This window comes from Peromyscus leucopus, chromosome 15 (assembly GCF_004664715.2).
Source record: "Peromyscus leucopus breed LL Stock chromosome 15, UCI_PerLeu_2.1, whole genome shotgun sequence".
Classification (NCBI taxonomy): domain Eukaryota; kingdom Metazoa; phylum Chordata; class Mammalia; order Rodentia; family Cricetidae; genus Peromyscus; species Peromyscus leucopus.
In genome coordinates, this window is record NC_051076.1 from 1682670 (window position 1) to 1701983 (window position 19314).

The 19314-nt window shown below is 40.1% G+C and overlaps 2 protein-coding genes across 8 annotated transcripts in view; one reads left to right on the forward strand and one right to left on the reverse strand.

Annotated features, from left to right (window-relative positions):
- Positions 1–18350, reverse strand: part of Ttc37 (tetratricopeptide repeat domain 37) — a 102493-nt gene extending 84143 nt beyond the window's left edge. For 2 of the 6 annotated variants that reach the window (XR_003737003.2, XM_028894019.2), the window contains exons 1-8: positions 18269–18345; positions 12770–12836; positions 10654–10800; positions 7307–7397; positions 2455–2598; positions 1806–1897; positions 830–905; positions 216–356 (exon numbers count right to left, since the gene is read on the reverse strand). Coding sequence is in view for 5 of the 6 variants with exons in the window: in XM_028894019.2 (XP_028749852.1) it covers positions 216–356; positions 830–905; positions 1806–1897; positions 2455–2598; positions 7307–7396 (543 nt within the window). In the remaining variant the exon portion in view is untranslated. The other 4 variants (XM_037211091.1, XM_028894020.2, XM_037211092.1 and 1 more) reach the window with 4 other exon arrangements.
- A 127-nt stretch (positions 18351–18477) lies between these two features.
- Positions 18478–19314, forward strand: part of Arsk (arylsulfatase family member K) — a 45115-nt gene continuing 44278 nt past the window's right edge. Inside the window, exon 1 of one of the 2 annotated variants that reach the window (XM_028893999.2) lies at positions 18478–18723. In XM_028893999.2, coding sequence (XP_028749832.1) covers positions 18598–18723 — 126 coding nt within the window. In that variant the 5' untranslated portion in view covers positions 18478–18597. The remainder of the gene's footprint in view (positions 18724–19314) is intronic. The other variant, XM_028893998.2, reaches the window with a different exon arrangement.

The window sequence follows — 19314 nt, forward strand, 5'->3', positions numbered from 1 at the left end:
AAAGGGAAGGATGAAAGGACAAGGAAATGAAAGGTTCACTGTTCACTGCACTGACACACGGTACTTCCTGTTAGGAATATAAAACTGAGCACACACAGCACTCACTGCACTGACATACGGTACTTTCCTGTGTTACTTCATTATGCCTCCATTTTCTAATTCAATTAAGTATCGATTTTCATGATGTAAACCATGAGGAATAAACAAGCTGATACCATCTGCTGGGTTTCATTATCCTGGTCCTCTATATTCTCAGCTAGCAACTCAGTCAGTTTTCTCCACAGCTCATAAAGCTCTTGCTTGTCTGCTCCGTCTTCTCGCCGTGTCTTTATCAATTTATACCATGTCCGAGCCACCTATTGAAAAGGAGATTTAAACAGCTATGTTAACTTAAACGTAAAATGTTTAACCTAAAAACCAAAATTATTTCCCCCACTAACATGTAATAATAGCAAAAGTACAATATCCCATTCCAGAGGAACTCCAACAAAAAAATAAGTTGATTAGGCAAATTTCCAGAGCCCTTCTATCAGAAATACCGCAAGACATAAGAAAGATAACTACATCCTCAACTCCCACAATTTAGAAAGTAACAAAATGGCTCACTATGCTCCACAGCCACACTACTTAGTAAACTTAAACTAGTTTCAAAGTTTAGAACTTAGGATAGCCTACATTTGAATTGTAATTCACAGTTTCCAAAACACTGGGATTCACTTGTCAAAATTCTTGCTATCATAATATCTAATTTTTAACTTGTATTAAGCAAGATGAAAGCCTTTTTCTAATAACACTGTCACGGGGAGTCCCTTAGAAGTCACTGACCAACCTCTAGCTGCCTCTTTTCCTGGTGATGCAGACCCACAAGCTTCTTACAGACATCACACCACTTCTGTTTGTCAACACTGAGGTTAAAGAGAAGAAAAGGAATTTTAATCTGATAGCAGAAACAACTAAAGACTTAAAATGCGCAAACATCTTTCATTATCTTGGCCATAAATTTTAAAATTCCAAATTGAGTCAATCATCAAATAGTCTTTTCAGTCTAATTCACCACAAGAAATTTATGATAAATTTCTGAAAGAAAATTGCTTCTAAATTCTCAGTAAATGTTACTAGCCCTTCCACCTCTGTGATGGTTATTCTTGGTTGTCAACTTGACTACATCTCAAATGAACTAAAACCAAGCTGCTGGGCAGAGCTGGAAGGGACTTTTCTAGACTGAATCATTTGAGGTAGGAAGACCCACCTTAAAATCTGTGCTAGCAGCCTATGTAGAGGACATGAAAAAGGAAGCTAGCTCTTCGACTGCTTGCCCTCACTCTGGCAAGGCCATTCCTTTACTGGCATTAGAGCCTACTTCTTTGGAATTCCTGAGTTTACCTAAGACCAACTGGGACATCCAGCCTCATGGACAGAACTATTATTGGATTCATGGACCTTTCACTGTTGGAATAGTCCAACCATACCCTGTAATCCACTCTAATAAATCCCATTCATATATATGTAGATTCATCTTCTCAGTTTCTAGAGAATCCTAACACAAGTTCTATATAATTTCTTTCATTTTTTTTTCTTTTTGATTTTTTGACACAGCATTTCTCTGTGTAGTCCTGGCTGTCCTGGAACTCGCTCTGTAGACCAGGCTGACCTTGAAACTCACAGAGATCCATCCGCCTGCTTCTGCCTCCCAAGTGCTGGGATTAAAGGCGTGCGCCACCACTGCTCAGCTCTATATAATTTCTAATCACTCAATTCTAAGTCAGGTTTGTAAAGAAACTAGCCTTTCCCCACATATTCCTTACCTTTCATAGAGATCTAACAGCTTTTGGTAAACACCAGGTAAATCCCCCTTAGCATTTTCATGATTACACTTCTCATACAAACTCGCTAGCCCCTAGAAAAGAAGCAGTGATGATTATTCTTAGAAAAATCTCTCTTGTCCCCTTATTTATTTATTTATTTATTTATTTATTTATTTAGGTTTTTCGAGACAGGGTTTCTCTGTGTAGTTTTGCGCCTTTCCTGGAACTCACTTTGTAGACCAGGCTGGCCTGGAACTCACAGAGATCTACCTGCCTCTGCCTCCCGAGTGCTGGGATTAAAAGCGTGCACCACCACCACCCGGCCACATTTATTTATTATGTGAAATAAAGTACCAACATCTAAAAATTACCACACTTTACAGATGAAGTATGTGTGGAATTTCCCTCCAAGAAAAGTGAAGGTAAGAGGACCCTTTACAGTCTTCTACTTAAAAATAACCCAGGTAGGTAGGAAGTTAAATAATGATAAACAGTATTTTTGGCACCTAAAATTAACTTTTAGATTTAGAAAATTTAATTTTTTTCATGAGACAGTTTAAATGCTTATTTTAACACTGGAGTCTACACTTTGAAAAATGAAAAACAAATGCTTTTCCCATATTATAAGAAATAAAACATGTCTCCATACCTGCCAAGCAAGTAGCTGCTCTGGCTCTAGCTCAGCAGCTTTCTTATAGGCACCCTGGGCCTGATCGGGCTGTTCTAATTCAGCTGCAGCAACACCAATGAAAACCCAGGCATTATAGTTATTTTTCTCTTGTTTTAACACTGTCTGATTAAAAAAAGAAAGAGTACGTTATTACATTTTAAAAACTACTGAACAAACAACAAAGCAATAATTAGGACACTGGATCTGCCGCCAACAAAGTGGCCTATAGAATGGTACCTAGCAGGGAAAATGAATGAAAGACTATAAAGGGTTTGGATAATGAGGCACCTTTCAGTAAGGTGCCCAAAGGACCTTGATGCCTAGTAAAATGCCTCCTCACACCCCATGAGAATGCTGGGTAGTAATTCCCAGGCCCATTCCTGCCTCCACGTAACTTCATCCAACCCCAATGTCTTCTTTTCCACAATCATATTTTCCCACATTAAAGATGGATTCTTTGTGGCACTTCTAGGTATATTCATCCTAATGTAACTATACCAAACAAATAAACAATGATACCTGTCATCTAGAACAAAATTATACACAGAGATATTTCTTTCAGAAATAAGAGTACTTACTAAAGTAAAGCAAATAACTTAAAGCGAGATTAATATATCCTAGGGAAAGAAAAAAATTGGAGCTAAAATAAAATCAGGCTCTCAAGGTTCTGCATCTTCTAGGGAAAATCACATTTCCATGAGTTGAACCTCTCCACTAATTAGGCTTATGTGCCTCCACACACACTTCCAGCAATCTGTCACCAGTGTACTGTACAAGCTGCACTCTACCCAATAAGGATGCCTTCTACAAAACTCAGCAATGAGGTACCTGCCAAAGTTAAACTCCAACACTAGAGGCTTGTTCTGCTTATGTTCCAAACACCAGGTACAATGACTAGCACATCGCTGCTTATCAAAGACACAAGCTCCATGTCAACCACCAATCTGTAATTACTGTCTCACTAGTGATCCAGGTTTCAGAATCTGAGATACATTTTTAAAGAAATAATCACACACAATGAAATGTGGTGAAAATAGAAGATTCTAGGAGAACACAAAGAAAAAAGTACCTAGCTATATGTACATAAACGGGAGCCAGCTTCCCCAAAGAAACGTGTATCCGATGCTGTGGAGCTCCCTGGACAGAACAGCAACTATACTCTCAGGTAGCTTTTTTCTTTACTCTCAACAGTTCTGGGTTACTACAGAGAAGACACATCTCCCATGTGTTTTCTCCATTTACAGTCTACAGCTGAATGCTGCCATTATAAATTATGAGCTACTTGGTGAAATTCAATGTTAAAATTTTGCAAAATGTCTACAGAAAGATGTCTACATGTGAAAGGGAAAAATCAGTAGCCATCTTGAGAGACGCTCCCCACCCTCCTCTAAAGGTAATTGCTGACCTTCTAGCAGTTTTAGAACTGACTAGAAGTTGAACTCATGAGAAGATAAGGCTGAAACAATAAATCTACATATCCTGGGTTCAGCAGGAGCAGGACATAGGGAGTAAAAAATTAATGTCTCTATAGATACCCTGAAACCTGTTAGCCATCAGTAACCTCATGCTTATAGATCAGCCAGCAACTTCAAAGAACTACCTCACCCCTAGCCCCCTTGTCCAATCCCAAGCTGCAGGTAAACCTTTCCTATATAAACCCCTTCAAGTGAGTGCTCAGGCCCTCCTCCTCCACTGCTGTGTTGGATGTTGGATGCAGACCAAGCCCCAGGCTTGCTTTGTTATTAAAAACCTCTGTGTGCTCGCATCAGATATCGGCTCTGTGGTGGTCTTGCTTGGGGGTCTTGCAACATCCTAAGTAATGTAACAGAAACATGGGCCAGTAAAATGGCTCAGTGGGCCACCAAGGAAATAAATATTATTAAGGAAATAAGTTCAGTCCCTGGAACTCACATACAGGTGGAAAAAGAGAATTTGTTAAAGTTATCCTCTGATCTTCACATGTGTATGCCACAAACCATGCACATATACATTACACACACACACACACACACACACACACACACACACACACACACAATAATCATAATGGTAATAGTAATACAGTACCAATTTAGAAGCATAATCATATGTACATAATTAGATAAGCCCAGTACTGGAAGAAAGTCCCTCTCATCTCACTCCACATATATCCCACCCTGTATCAGATTAGTACCATCATGGCTTCATATTCCTGCTAGTCTCAGTCATCAGTATACTTTTATGAATAAGTCTCTTACATTCATAGAGGCTGGCACTTGTGCTGGACCTCACAGCCAAGTAAATAATAGACCTGGAGGTCATGTAAGACTTAGGATTGATATACTGCTGTGTACTCAGCCTGTTTGTTTAACCTGCCTTTAAGAGCACAGTGTAACAAATAACCTTACCTGCTTTGGATTTCCCATGTGTCTGAATGTGTGCTATGATAATCATTTGCTGAAAATAGCAAACATGTCAGAAATGTCCTTATAAACAAATATCCACCATAAATGATGGAAGCAACATGGATCTAAGTTGATAAGTCTGTTGAGGTTTTGTTATGTTTGCTTTTCTCAGTGCTTCTGGACCAGTAAAGTTCAGCCCCTCAGAAAACCGTTAAAGGATTCTGTAAAGTATCCCCTCATTCCTTCCCTTTGTGACGCTCTCTATGCTGAACAATCAAAGTTAGCAAAAACCACCTGTAGGGACAGAGCCATGAGATAGCAGCATTCAGGCAGGCACTGATTCAAGCTCATGTAACAGATGATCACATAGAGGCCTGGAACCCTAAACTACAGACAGAAGCAAGACACAGGAGAGAAGCAGGGAACTCAAAACTGGGCTTGCTCTTGGCCAAACTACTCCAAGAGGAAATGCTTTGATTCCTTTCCTTAATGTAGCACCAGTGCATTTGGGTGCCTCTAGGGTGACCCCTAATGTGTTTAACCCGCTTGCCTACCCCAATTCAATCACTGCAATGGCCTCACTATAACAACCCTCAGCCTCCTCTTTCCTACCCCTTTTGTTTCTCGCTCCTTATGGTCCATCACTGTCAGACATCCTCTGTCATCACATTCTTGACTCCTCTGCCTCTCTCCCTTCATCATTCACTGATTTCACTTTAATAACATAAATTTCAGGTGGGCACTTATTAGGTCTTGTGGGACGCAAGAATATATCACAGAGATTCAGCTGTGTATTAAAGCTAAACTTTGACCTCCAAGGTTCTGTCAAAAGGCAAAGCCATTTATTATGAATATTTGGTGTTATCCAGCCTTTAATATACCTACTGTCTTCTGCTATGAAATCCTAGCATGCCCAGACCAACTGACAAACAGTTTAACTCCCCAGACCTGCTGAACCTTCTAAGTCACTAACTCCCCTGCTGAGCTTAGGAGACGAGCTGGCAGGAGATGCACAGCTTTGTTTCTTGTGCTAATGGAGCTCAGACCATCCATCCCCTTTCCTAGAGGAGGCCTAATGGTCCTCCAGAGCAAGTGACTGAGAACAAAAGAGGTTTTTACATATCAATGTGTAAGGTGGAACAACATTCCTAAGGAGGCAGAGAACCGCATGCCCAAGGAAAGAAAGGGCAGGCATTTTCTGTAGAAGGACAGAACAGCTTGGCGAGTGAGAAGAAAGGAAGACAGAGGTTCCGTAGAGGGTAAGCAGATCTCGGGTAGAGTGTTCTGAGTGCCAGGAGTAGAGAGCAGCAGAGAAAGAGGCTACAGAGGATGAAGATGAGGCTGGAAGCATAGGAGTTTGGTCATTAGCAGGACTATGAGCTAGGGAACTGGACGGAACTGAATCTATGGAAACAGGATTTCAACCCAGAGAAATAACGTAGATGGATATGGAGCTTGGTGTGTCTAGAGTTATTCCTGCCTTGAATGCCTTGACGGAGCTATAGCTGAATTGATAGAAATTTGTCTTAGAGGAATAAAGTTAACAGACATAGGAGCACAGTGTAGCTAAGCCCCCCAGACCCTGGGTACTCCAAAATTAGTTCTCACTCGTGAGTTTGCAATCCTTTGAATTCTTATGCGTGAGTTTTCTCAGCATGAATAACAACTGCTTCAAACCTGCTTTAGTCTTAAACATTCTTGTCCAACTCATCTTCTGCTATCAATACACATGTCACCAAAAATAGAAGCCATCAGAGAAAAACGCTCTTCTTTTCCCCTTGCCAATCAACAAACGGGGCCCTGTATGATCTGTACCTATCTTCTCTCCTGCTCAAACACAAGAGGAATTAAAGGCCTCCTTCCACACTCTGGGTCGCAGACACCGATCTCCCTAAGGACTTCACTTCTACCGCCTCTATCTATCTCTCCAGCACACTCAAATTTCTCTCTTTAACAGGAACATTCCCATTAGCACATGAGGAAGCTTTAGAATCTTTATTCTTCCACCCACGGGTCATAATAATAATGATGAATAACAAAGTGCTGGGTAGGCAAGGTGGCCCAGAGGTTAAGGTGCCTGCTATCAAATCTAACGATTTGAGTTCAATCCCCAGGACTGACATGGTAGCAAGAGAACTGACTCACAACACACATAACAGAGACACTTTTTAATGTAATACAACAATAATAATAATGCTAAAGTATAGTCGCATTCTATAATGCAAGGTGCTTATGATTCCTCTGGGTTTGAGAACACAGCTTTGGTAATTTAGCAATAAAGAAAATTAAGTGCAGCAATAATAGCGTGCCTCACTAATAGGGAGAGATGGGTCTAACTGCTCTAAGATTCTACCACTTGACTGAATGTGGACAATAAATGACATACCTTAAAATAACTCATAAATTGGCAATGTAAGTACATTACCAAAGAACCAAGTATCCTTTACCTTGCAATGTTTCAAAGCTTCTTTGTACTCTTTGTTTCTGATTGCATCTCTTGCACTTTTTAGGGCAGTCTTCACTTCTTTGCTAGACATTCTATCAAGAGAAGAAGCCACAGTGAATATACAATAATATCTCCCTAATGATAATAGTACCAATAAACTTAAACATCTGATAAAGAGACATCTAATTCTTTCCCTCTGGAACAGTCTGCCCCGCCTACTCTACACACAGTTTATTCCCTCAGCTCTTCAGATTTCTACTCAAATGTCTCCTCCTCATTGGAACTCTCCCTGGACAAGATTCTTGAAGAATTCAAGAAGAATTGAGATTCTTCTCCTTCCATCTACTCAAAACCACTCATGTTCCCGTCCGCCCTTCCCTTGCTTTATTTTACTTCAAAGCACTTAACACATCTCCTATAGCATATATTCTGTCTTTAGTCTACTAGGTGTATAACCCCAGCAGAATCTAAGTTCTGTATAAATAGGGTTTAGTCTATTACTGTTTTCCATCTCTAGGATTAGTATCTGACAAATGGTAGGTGACCAATAGAAGCATGTTGAAATTGAGCTTAATGAGTTAAAATTATACTCACTCTCCACACATTTAGCTAAATTACAGATGATCTTGTGAACAAGGACCTACAATATAGAGTAATTCCAATCCAACTTTATAAGCAAGATCCAGTAGAATAAAACAGAGAAAAACATAAATAGCTTTAGTAACTAAGATGAGAGAATTTTTTAAAGTCTAATAAAGTTATTTTAATACTAAATTCTGTGAGATGTAAACCAGGATACCACCTTCACATTAAAGATTACCACATTACTTTCTCTAATGAGAAATAAATGTTTACACATGAAGAGAAGAATGGTGACTATGCAAAAATTATACACTAATCTCAGCCATCCAGGTGTGGCAGCATATTCCTGAAATCCCATCACTAGGGAGGTGAAGGCAGGAGAATCAGTTCAAGGCCATCCTCTGCTACATGGCAAGTTCAAGGCCAACCTTCCCTACATGAAAACTAATACTAATATTTTAAATAAATATTTATTTATTTTAAATAAAAATTTAAGATATTTTACTTTATAGGCAAAGTACTTCATTTAATATTAAAATACATTAATTTAAGCCCATGTTAATATTTTACAAATTACTGACTTACCCAAACTAAATACAATCACAATACAATGTTAAAAAAAAAGAAATACATGTATTTTCTGTTGACTCAATCTATTTCTAATCTCATCATAAAGATAAAGCAAAGTTAGGTAGATACTAAATAGTTACAAACTCAAGATATTCAGAGTAACAAACTAAGCGACCGCCACAGTACACTGCCATAGAATTCAAATGCAGTAAGGGAACACAGAAACTATTTTACCACAGTAAACACACTAACACATTACACAACCACAGTGCATGAACACATCTACTGACATAAAACATGAACACAGTACATGAACACTTTAAACACACACAGTACACTAATACAGTACCCTAACACAATTCACTCACATGGTACACTATTGTACACTATCTCAATACACTAACACAATTCACTCATGCAATACACTAATGTAGTACACTAACACGGCACACTAACATAGTATATTAACACAGTACACTAACACTGTACACTAACAGTACACTAACACTGTACACTAACACTTTACATAAACAGTACACTAATGTAATACACTAACACAATTCACTCATGCAATACACCAACACAGTACACTAATACACTAACACAACACACTAATGCAGCACACTATTATGTTTATGTAACTCATTTAGATTGTAATGGATAATTAAGAAATACAGATTAATAATTAGTCTTCTATGATAGTCAAACTTGTAGTCATGCTAAGTTTTCTAGGTATACATAGATATAATTCAATTAGGTAGGTAATCTTCAAACACTTCAAAGACTTACAGAATATGGCACTTAAAATGTTTTAAAAATTTAGACTTTCTGTATAATGAGACATGTCTGCTCCTGGCAGCATCGAATTACTTCAGAGAGGAGGATGGGCATCGAAGACACTCTATATGGAGTTTATCTTCTTGGCAAAAATAGCCATTTGGGCAAGAAACTATTCTTGCCTAGACTGCTTGATCGACTGGACATGCAGGACCCATAGGAAGGTGACCACTGAACTTTGCTTGGCAAAATGGTCCTTCAGGTTCCTGCTTCACAGTGGAAACTGCCAGACATTCTACAGGACACAGAGAGAAATGACTGGGAGACTCTAAGCCTGTGGGCTGAAGACAGATGCCCCAACTTTACAGAAGAACTTTGGATGACTGTCCAGGCTGCCAGCTGTCTCTGTCTACTCTCTCAAGACTCCCAGAAAGTTATTTGTGTCCTTCTCCCATTTCTCAGGTAATATTATATCCTTCTGAGGTCTTTGATGTAGTTAAAGACTAGATAGTTATAATTTCCTTGGTTATGATAAGAGATAAGTTAGATATGAAATCTTAGACTCACTGATATAAGATAGGATATCTTCTTTAATTTTGCCAAATACAAATAGACTAGATCTTGTAACTGTAATTCTTGCTAGATAACTGTTTTGTTATATGTAATTTTACTATGTTAAAGTTAAAATCTACCTTTAAAAAAAAAAACAGAAAGGGGAAGTGCTGTGGGATGTCCTATATGTTGTGAATAAATAAAATGGTGATTGGCCAGTAGCCAGGCAAGAAGTATGGGTTAGGCGGGACAAACAGAGAGGAGAGGCTGGGAGGTAGAAGTCTGGAGGGGACGCCAGCCTGCCATCCAGGGAGCATCATGTAAAGGCAGCAGATAAAGCCACGGAACACGTGGAGACATATAGATTAAAAGAAATGAGCTGAGTATAAGAGTAAGAGCTAGTCAGTGGTAGGCCTGAGCTAATGGCCAAGCAGTTTAAATAATATAAACGTTCGTATGTTTATTTTATAAGTGGGCTATGGGACTGCCAGGGCTTGGCGGGACCTGGAGAGAAACTCTCTAGCTACAGCACACTAATGCAGTACACTAACATGGTACACTAACGTAGTACACTAACATGGTACACTAATATAATATATTAACACAGTACACTAACATAACACTACTAGTACATTCTAGCCAAAATGAAATGCATAAGAAAAGAAATCTATGAAGTTAGAGATTTGAAGATAAGATTTTTTTTAACTTACAGTAAGCTGGCATTCAGAATAATACAAAAATTAAGACACTATAAAATCAATTTATCTGTGATACATTCAGATTTCCCAAATAAAATTTAAGATCTTGTTGAAATAATTACTTAAAACAGCACATCACATTCTGTCATCTTCGAAACAATTAACTTACCTGAAAGTATCCTGATACTAATTTAGAGGTGAACTGGTGAAGAACGTTTTTAGTCTACAAATCTTGATAGCAGCAGTTAACAAAGTTCAGTGTTGACTTCACATTAACTTTCTCAAGCCACATTCCTTCTGCAAAATAACCTGTAGACTAAAAGGAAGAGGTCAGTGAGGATGACTGACCTGGACAAATAAAGAGAGCTTTCCAGTTAAAAAACAGAAGAAAAAGAAGACCTTAGGTGCGAGCATACACAAGGAAGAAAGAGCAGACAGTCTCCACATGGGCTCATCAACCCTGACACTGACGAGACACACAAAGGCCCTGCTGCTCTACAGAATACGATATGAGTCAGGAGAAACATCTAAGACAGCATATGAACCATGAGGGAACCAAACGCAGCTGATGAAAAGGAAAGGTACCGTAGGATGCAGAGAAGGTATGCTGGGTAAAGCAGTCAATGACTAGGAGAAGACCAGGTGAAACAATGGAGAGAAGAAGGACAAGACTCCAGTGAGAGAGGGGAAACAGGAGGAGAGCAGGAAGAAGAGCGAGAGAGACAGAATGTCACACTGAAGTACAGCTGCCCGAGAGCACGGACCTTGAGGGTCAGGTGGACACCTGTGGCATAAGGGCAGCAGCAGGAGAACGAAGCCCACCATAACAAACACTTGCTCTTGAGAACAGCTGCTGTGTGCAGCACATGGAATTCTTTACTCTGCCACGTAACCATCTATTCTCTTCCCATTCCTTCCTCATTTAGCATAGTATGCAGGCTCTGGGGTACCCCCTTCATCAAACACATATGTATATACGAGTGCACATATGTGTATACTTGTCAGCTTCAAACACGAAGTAATTTGTCTCTGAAAATAACTTTTTTAAAATAGGAGAAGAGGCCCATTAACCTTTTTTTTTTAAAAAAACTAAACCTTAGAAAGCTAATCATCAACTAACTAGCATCCAAACATTTTCATTAAAAAAAAAAAATCCATTATCCAAAATTACTCCATGTACCCCATGCTCTTCTATTTTGGATATTTCCCTCAATTCTAAGTATTTCCAAGACTTTATCTCCTTAGAAAGGCTCCAATTCTAGTCCACAACTCCACTAATATCTTCTCTAATTCCTCTCCTCCCATCATGTGTTCTTCTTCCTCCCAAGTTAAAATTTAGCACACAATGCTGAATGAAAGATGGGACAAGAACAGGACTACACTGCAGTATTCTTCACACAGTTATGGAAAGATGCTGAATACAATAACCAGTTATCAAGGGAAAATACATTCACTTTTTCATGCTTTTATGCAATGAAAACTTTCCTACTATGAACTTAAAAGATGTTTATTCAAATTAAGATTAAAAAGAAGCAACAACTATATTTTCAAATGGTTAGAAAGTAAGTCACAACAAAAAACAATGATAACCCTTAAGGTTATCAACAAGGGATAAATTAATTGATATGACCTCTCCAGCTGAAACCACAGGAACTTAAAAGCATAATCAGGATGAGCATCCAAAGATTCCACAAAATGAAAATAATAATTAAAAATCAGAAATGATCATGCATAGGAAGTTAATTATAAAAAGGAGGAAACTAACAATAATTAAATAGCAAAAATCTAAAGGTATTTTGTCTCAGGGTTCTTATTGCTGTGAAGAGACAAAATGAACAGGGCAACTCTTATAAAGAAAACATCTAATTGGGGTGGCTTGCTTACAATTTCAGAGGCTCAGTACATTATCATGGTGGAAGCAGGGTAGCATGCGGGCAGATGTGGTGCTGGAGAAACAGCTGTGAGTCCTACATCTTACAGGCAACAGAAAGTCAACTGACTGTGACACTGAGGGAAGCTTGAGCAAAAGAGACCTCAAAGCCCACCCTCACAGTGACACACTGCCTTCAACAAGGCCATACCCACTCCAACCAAGTCACACCTCCTAATAGGGCCAATCCTATGAGATTATGGGGACCAATTGCATTGAAACTACTACAGATTTGCTTTGACCTGTAGTATGATACAAAAAATAAATCTATCATGAGTCCTTCTATTGAAGGACTTGGAAAGGATCATTAAGACAGACTCACTGCTTGTTACTTAGCATGCCACTCATCTCTTACCTGTTATCACACCTGCATCTTCTTCCTGAACTGAATGTCAAATTGTTCCTTACCCATTTTTTTTCATCTAAATTAAGTAAAAACAACCATGAGATGTAATATAAAACACTCAAAACCTTCCAAAGTTTTTTAAAATCAGATTCACCATGATCACAAGCTAAAACATGAGAAATAATTCTATATGATTTTAGGCTTTCATCTTTCCCAGAAAAACACTAATCCGCATCTCCAAATTTCTGAACTGGTTTAAACCTGGACTTCTTAAGCTGTTTTCAATCATGACTCCTTTTCACCTGTAAAATTGTATGCAACCCCGAGTATACAGGTACATAAACAAAGAAATACAAATCAAGTACTTATTGAGAGTAAAACATAAAGAAGTTTACATTAAAACAACTCTTTGGTATACACATAATTTAGTAAATAACAGAAAATTTGCACACTAGTAAAATGAATGTTTATTCCTAGACAAAGAATTAAATCTTGGATGGATATTTCATACTGCAAGATATAGTAGCTTCAAAATCTTTGAGAACTGGTAACTATTTTGACTTTAGAACTGTCAACGCTGAGAACACTGTTTCCCATTCACAGACAGGAGAAAATGGCAGAAGTAGCAATTAGAAACTGTTGGAAATCCTGTTCTCATCCCAAACCAAAATTCACTTTATGATTTTCTTTTATGAAACCCAAATCAACAATTAAAACAGCAATCTTTTAAATCAAACAATCTAAGACAACTAAGATATATTAGTATGATTCATGGAATGCTAAGAAATGATGATAGGAAAGATTTAAAAGTCTTTGTTTTCCATAAACCATTATGTTTCTGTAAGAGCAGAATTAAGGGTAAGTCCCTATTGATCAAAACACTTCAGACAGAGGATTTGGAGGAATCAGGCTGGATGTGACCCAAAATTCTCCTCCCTGAGGACTAGCTTTCGTGGTACTAGACAGTATCATGGAAGCTGACAAGGGAAAAAGGTAATCAATAGTCCTCCTCAGCTGTGATACCTACAAACCACAATGACCAGCAGAGTACAGATCGCCATAGGTGCAACAGTGGCACTTACGTTTGAGTGATAGCCAACCGCTGTCTAATTTGAGGTAAGATCAGCTCAATAGGAGGGAACTCATTCCTGTACTATAAACCTAGCCAACTACCGATGCCTGGTGAGGCCAAGGAACCTAGAGAAAAACCTGCTACTACCACTTTCCCTACCAGTATATCTCTAGCTGCATTTCTGTTCAGCCCTTCCCTCCCCTCTAACTGCATTCCTAATACTTATCTTTCCACTCACAGACAATGTAACCCTCACCCTTCATCAAAGAAGCTTCTCTTACAACAGCTGGACATCACTACAGAGAGCCACACTGGTCAAAATGCAGAAAACAACTGACTGTGGTTGCTCAGCCCCAACTGATACATCTACAGCACAACTCCTACACATAAGGTTCACCCAGAAGACATTAAATAATAAGAATCAGAGGACCAGGGCACCTGCTGCAAACATGTGTTGCCTATATATGACACAGAAGCTGCCCCCATGAACTCAAAACAATATGGTTACCTAAATAAGACCTGGGTAATGACAACACCCTATTGTTTGGAGCCCCTTATATAATCAATCTGTGTTGGCTAGATTTATGTCAATTTGACGCAAGCTAAAGTCATCTGAGAGGAGGGAACCTCAAATGCCTCCATAAGATTGGGTTGCAGGTAAGCCAGTTGAGCATTTTCTTAATTATTGACTGTTGGGGGCGGACCCAGTCCGTTGTGGGTGGGACCACATCTGGGCTGGTGGTTCTGGGTTCTATAAGAAAGCAGACTGAACAGGCCATGAAGAGCAAGCCAGTAGACAGCACCCCTCCATGTCCTCTGCATCAGCTCTTGCCTCCAGCATCCTGCTCTGTTTGAGTTCCTGCCCTGACTTCCTTTAATGATGAGCTGTGATATGGAAGCATAAGCCAAATAAACCCTTTCCTCCCCAATTTGCTTTGGTAGTAACACTAACTCTGACACAATCTTGTCGAGTAGTAGCACATATAAAACACATCACTGATGATCTAGCTTCCAAAGTCTAGATCACCAAAAGGCATGTTTCTATACTCACATCACTCTTGGGTGGCCCTCCAGTTTTCTGTGTATCATTGCTTCTCCTAACCATTCATCTACTTACTCTTACTTCTGCCTATTCTCATGTCACTCATAACTGGAAGCCAAGGTCAAGCATACCACCTGCCCCATACCAAATTCACACTAGTCCAATCCTGTAACATTTATGACCTACATCATCATTTTAAAAAGCATATTCCAAGGAACATGCTTGAAGGCATTACTCCATGGTGCAGGAAATTTGTGTCTACCACACAGATCTCATTCTTCAGCCTCAAAGTATTCTGCTATCTTAATGGTTTGGGAAATCCTAATATCCCAACCCAGCTGACTGCAGCAACCAGCTGACATTTTGAAAACACTAGCATGCTCTCAAACATAACTTGGAATACTACTGCTTTTGTGTTTTTTTTTTTAATTCAAGCATTATCCATACTTTTTAATACTTTTCTAGTCTTATTAGATTACAAGCATGTATATCTCTGTGTTTCCCAAAACTGACTGGAAGTTCTTTAGGAAATTCTGTTGTTACTTTGGATGTTTAAAGACCTGCAGAGGACCCTAAGCTAGATCCCAACTGTTCAACTGATGACCTCTCTAAAACCTAAAGAGCAGAGTATTTTTAATAAAGTAACCTGTCCCTAACACGGAAATCATTAGCTGATGATGTAAACATGATAAATAGACAGACAGATCTGAGCCTGTTGTATCCCCCCTGTGTTATATAGTAATTTCTTCCAAATTAAAACACTCTGTCCTGTAAGGAGGCTTCTTAAGACTCGGAAAGTAAATGAAGTTTACAAAGCTCAAGAAATAAACAACTCACAAGTCTCAGAAATCACCTGATACAAGATTAGCAAAGCTCCTCCCCCAAGGTAAGCTAAGCAGTGACAAATGTGGGGCAGGACACTCTCCAAGTAGCTGAGGTGGTGACAGATTGTACAGGGAGCTTCAAGAGCACAGCCTTCATGAATCACCACCCATGCTGCAATGGGCTTTTCAGCCATGCAGCTACCTTTGAGTCATCCATGTTCCTCTAAGCCTACACCCATGCTCTGTAAGTGAGCCCCAAAACTCATTAGTTCAGCAAGTTGAACTATGGTAGAGTTATTTTGATCTCTCACCGATACCTTATCTGGATTGAATAGATGTGTTTGTTCATGTTTCCACAGGAAGGCATACAACACCCCAAAATTCAGACATCATAGTACCAGCCCCCGAGTACTTCAAAATACAGCAGTATTTGCAAAGTACAAAGGCAATGAAGGCTAAATGAGGTTATGTGGGAAGACCCTGATCCAACCTATCACTCTTAATAGAAATTTAGACATACCAGGATGCACAGGCACCGAAGACAGATCAGGTGAAGACACACTGAGAAGGTGACAATAAAAATGGTCTCAGAAGAAACCAACTTGACAACTCTTTGATTTGGAACTTCTAAACTCCAGAATTATGAGAAAATAAATTTCTGTTATAGTATTTTGTTACAAACTAAATCAGATTACCTATCCTGAATGCTACCTAACTACATAAACACATGCACACATAAAAGTGCCTTTGCTCACAGAGTAACTCAGTGATTAACAAAAACATTCTATGTTCAGAAGACAGTCATTAAAATAATGAAGAAACCTGAAGTAAAATGATAACTAGCTGAGGAACTGGGGAAGACTGAAAAAGACTACTAATGGAGAGGAAGTGGGAAGACAGGCTTTTATCCATGTAAAATCAAAGAGAAATAAAAAAATGAGTGGCTGAAAGTAGAATGACTTCAGCTCAAAATCAGAACCTGTAATACTTAAACCTACACAAATGCAGGATGAGTTACTCAAAGGAAGGTTTACCGTCAGGAAAGATGAAGAAGTATAGTTTGGACAATCCATCAGGCAGGAGCATTATAGGAGCATTCCCACTGAATGTCAGATAGAAAGTAGGACTAGAAGTCTCTTTGATTCTAGCAGCACTTTGTCTCTGGGTCTCTAAAATACCTATGTTGCATCAACCCACAGCAGCACCTGCTCTCAGACACAGCAAGGACAGAAAGAGGAAAAGATGTGCTCCTCTCATCAAAACAAGGGTCTGCAGGAACAAAGCCTTCAAGAAATATTCGTGTTCAAAGAACCATTGCCATGCCAAAAAGAAAGCTAAATATAATTTTTGTAAATCTAAATACCAGTTTTTATTGCTTCTGTAAAATATCTTCTACATTCCAAATTAACTCAACACAACATGGGGAATGTACCCTGTTTAGGAGGCAATCTACTTGGATACTTTATGTATGCTGTATTTTCTCCCCAAGGGTGTAAATTCCTCAGGGACAAAGGGTGTGTTTTTTGCATATCCACACACATCTGAAGGGTGATGCTCGACTAACAATTCTGCCTCACTAATAGAGATGAAACTCAGTAGACTCAAAAATTTGCAGATCGAGGCAAAGTATTTATGAGTTAGGGCACAGACTAATCAATTTCCTCTTCAAATAGTTTCCCTGCAAAAACCCTGGAAAAGCCATTTAACCTCTCTCGTCTATATTACATCTGCAAAGTAATCCAACTGAAGGCTACAAGATATATTCCAACAAAAAAGCATGTTACACAATAAATACATAGTGAGGTTTAACAGACCACTCAGCACATACGCTACAAGACATTAAAGTTTTTAAATAAATAGAACAACTCCTCATTTTCCTACCAGAAAATCAAAACAATTGGTTTAATGTGCAAGTATATATAGCTGAAGGTATAATTTGTGAAGACCTTTGACTTTGAGACAGAAACTTGCTTCTTCCGGAATTCTCCAAAGGAATCCAACAATCAAAAAGGAATAACATTATTCTGCACCCAACCATGGTACTCTGAGCCTACGTCAATTAACAGCACACTTCACACAACCCACATTTCTTCCTTCTAGAACCTGTTCCTTTCTTTCTCCCGTCCCCCCCCCCGCCCCGCCCCCTTTGCGACTCTAAAGGCAAAGAACAGTCAAACTTCTTCATATCTGGACCCCAAAACTCACTCTGCATGCCCCGCTCCTCACCCCATACCAGCACAATCCTTACTGCCCGCCAACAGAGGCAATCGGATGAGGCAGGCTGCGCGACCCGGGCTGCGGAGCCGCAGGGGATCCAAACCACTACCAGACCACACCTGAGGTGGCCCGGCCCCAGGCCCCGGGCACAGCCCCATCCTTCTTCAGTGACAGAAGCACTGCCACCTCATCACCGCCAAGTTCACGGTGTCTGCGAACACAGCCACGCTATCCCGCGCAAAGGGAGGACGACCCCAGCCCCACCCCCGGGCCCAATCCTTTCTCCCCCTAATTACCATTTCAACTGCCTTAGATTTTAACTTCTGCTCAAAGCGAAAGCAACCAGAACCCACCTGGAGCATGCAGAACTGCCGCAAAGTACAAATCTGGAAGGCGCATGCGCATTTCCCCAGGCATCGCTAGCATGAGGGGAAGTAGCTGAGCGATCACTAACTCGAAATTTGATTAAAATGGTCTTTACATGGGTTAAGAGTGGGAGCGCGACTCCATCGTTGCGCATGCGCCTGCTCTGAGCCTGATGGGAGTTGTAGTTTCGCGGTGCTTCCCACATGACTTCAGTGTATGGAACCCGAAGTCCTTGTTCAGGGTCCCACTGCTGCTCATTACTGGGCAGCAGTCCAGAGACGGGCCCAGTGTCCGCGTCTGGACAACCCTGCCCGCGATGCTGCTGCTGTGGGTGTCGGTGGTCGCAGCGTCGGCGCTGGCGGCGCCGGCTCCCGGAACACGAGAGCAGAAGCTGCAAGTGGCCCAGGCACCCAACGTAGTGCTTGTTGCCAGTGACTCCTTCGTAAGTACTCTGAGGATGGCGAGCGGACGCCGCCCACAGCCTGTGGAGAGACGACAGGGAGAGCGGGACACTGGAGTTGAGAAGTCCTGCAGCGCACACCTGCACACGTGTGTGCCTGTATGCAAAGTAATAGTACCTGCACACGTGTGTGCCTGTATGCAAAGTAATAGTACCTGCACACGTGTGTGCCTGTATGTAAAGTAATAGTACCTGCACACGTGTGTGCTGTATGCAAAGTAATAGTAAGAAGGCAGTCTCGAACTTCTGGGCTCTGGTGATCCTTGTGCCTCAAACTCTCTAGAGACTACACTCGCGCGCCGCAGGCACAGATTTTTACTTTTTAAAGCCAGACTAGGTCCACGAAAACATTTGCGGTTATTAATTAATGCTTAGCCTATATCCTGGTTTAATTCAGTTATGAAGGGAAATGCATTGTGCACTTCCATAAAACCTTATTCTTTTTCCAAAATGACGTGCCAGTCACCTACGTTTGAAAAAATTGATGTTTGGGTGAGAAATGAAGGACGTTTAATTATCTAGACCAGTGGTACTCAACCTATGGGTAGCAATCTTCTGGGAGTCAAACGACTT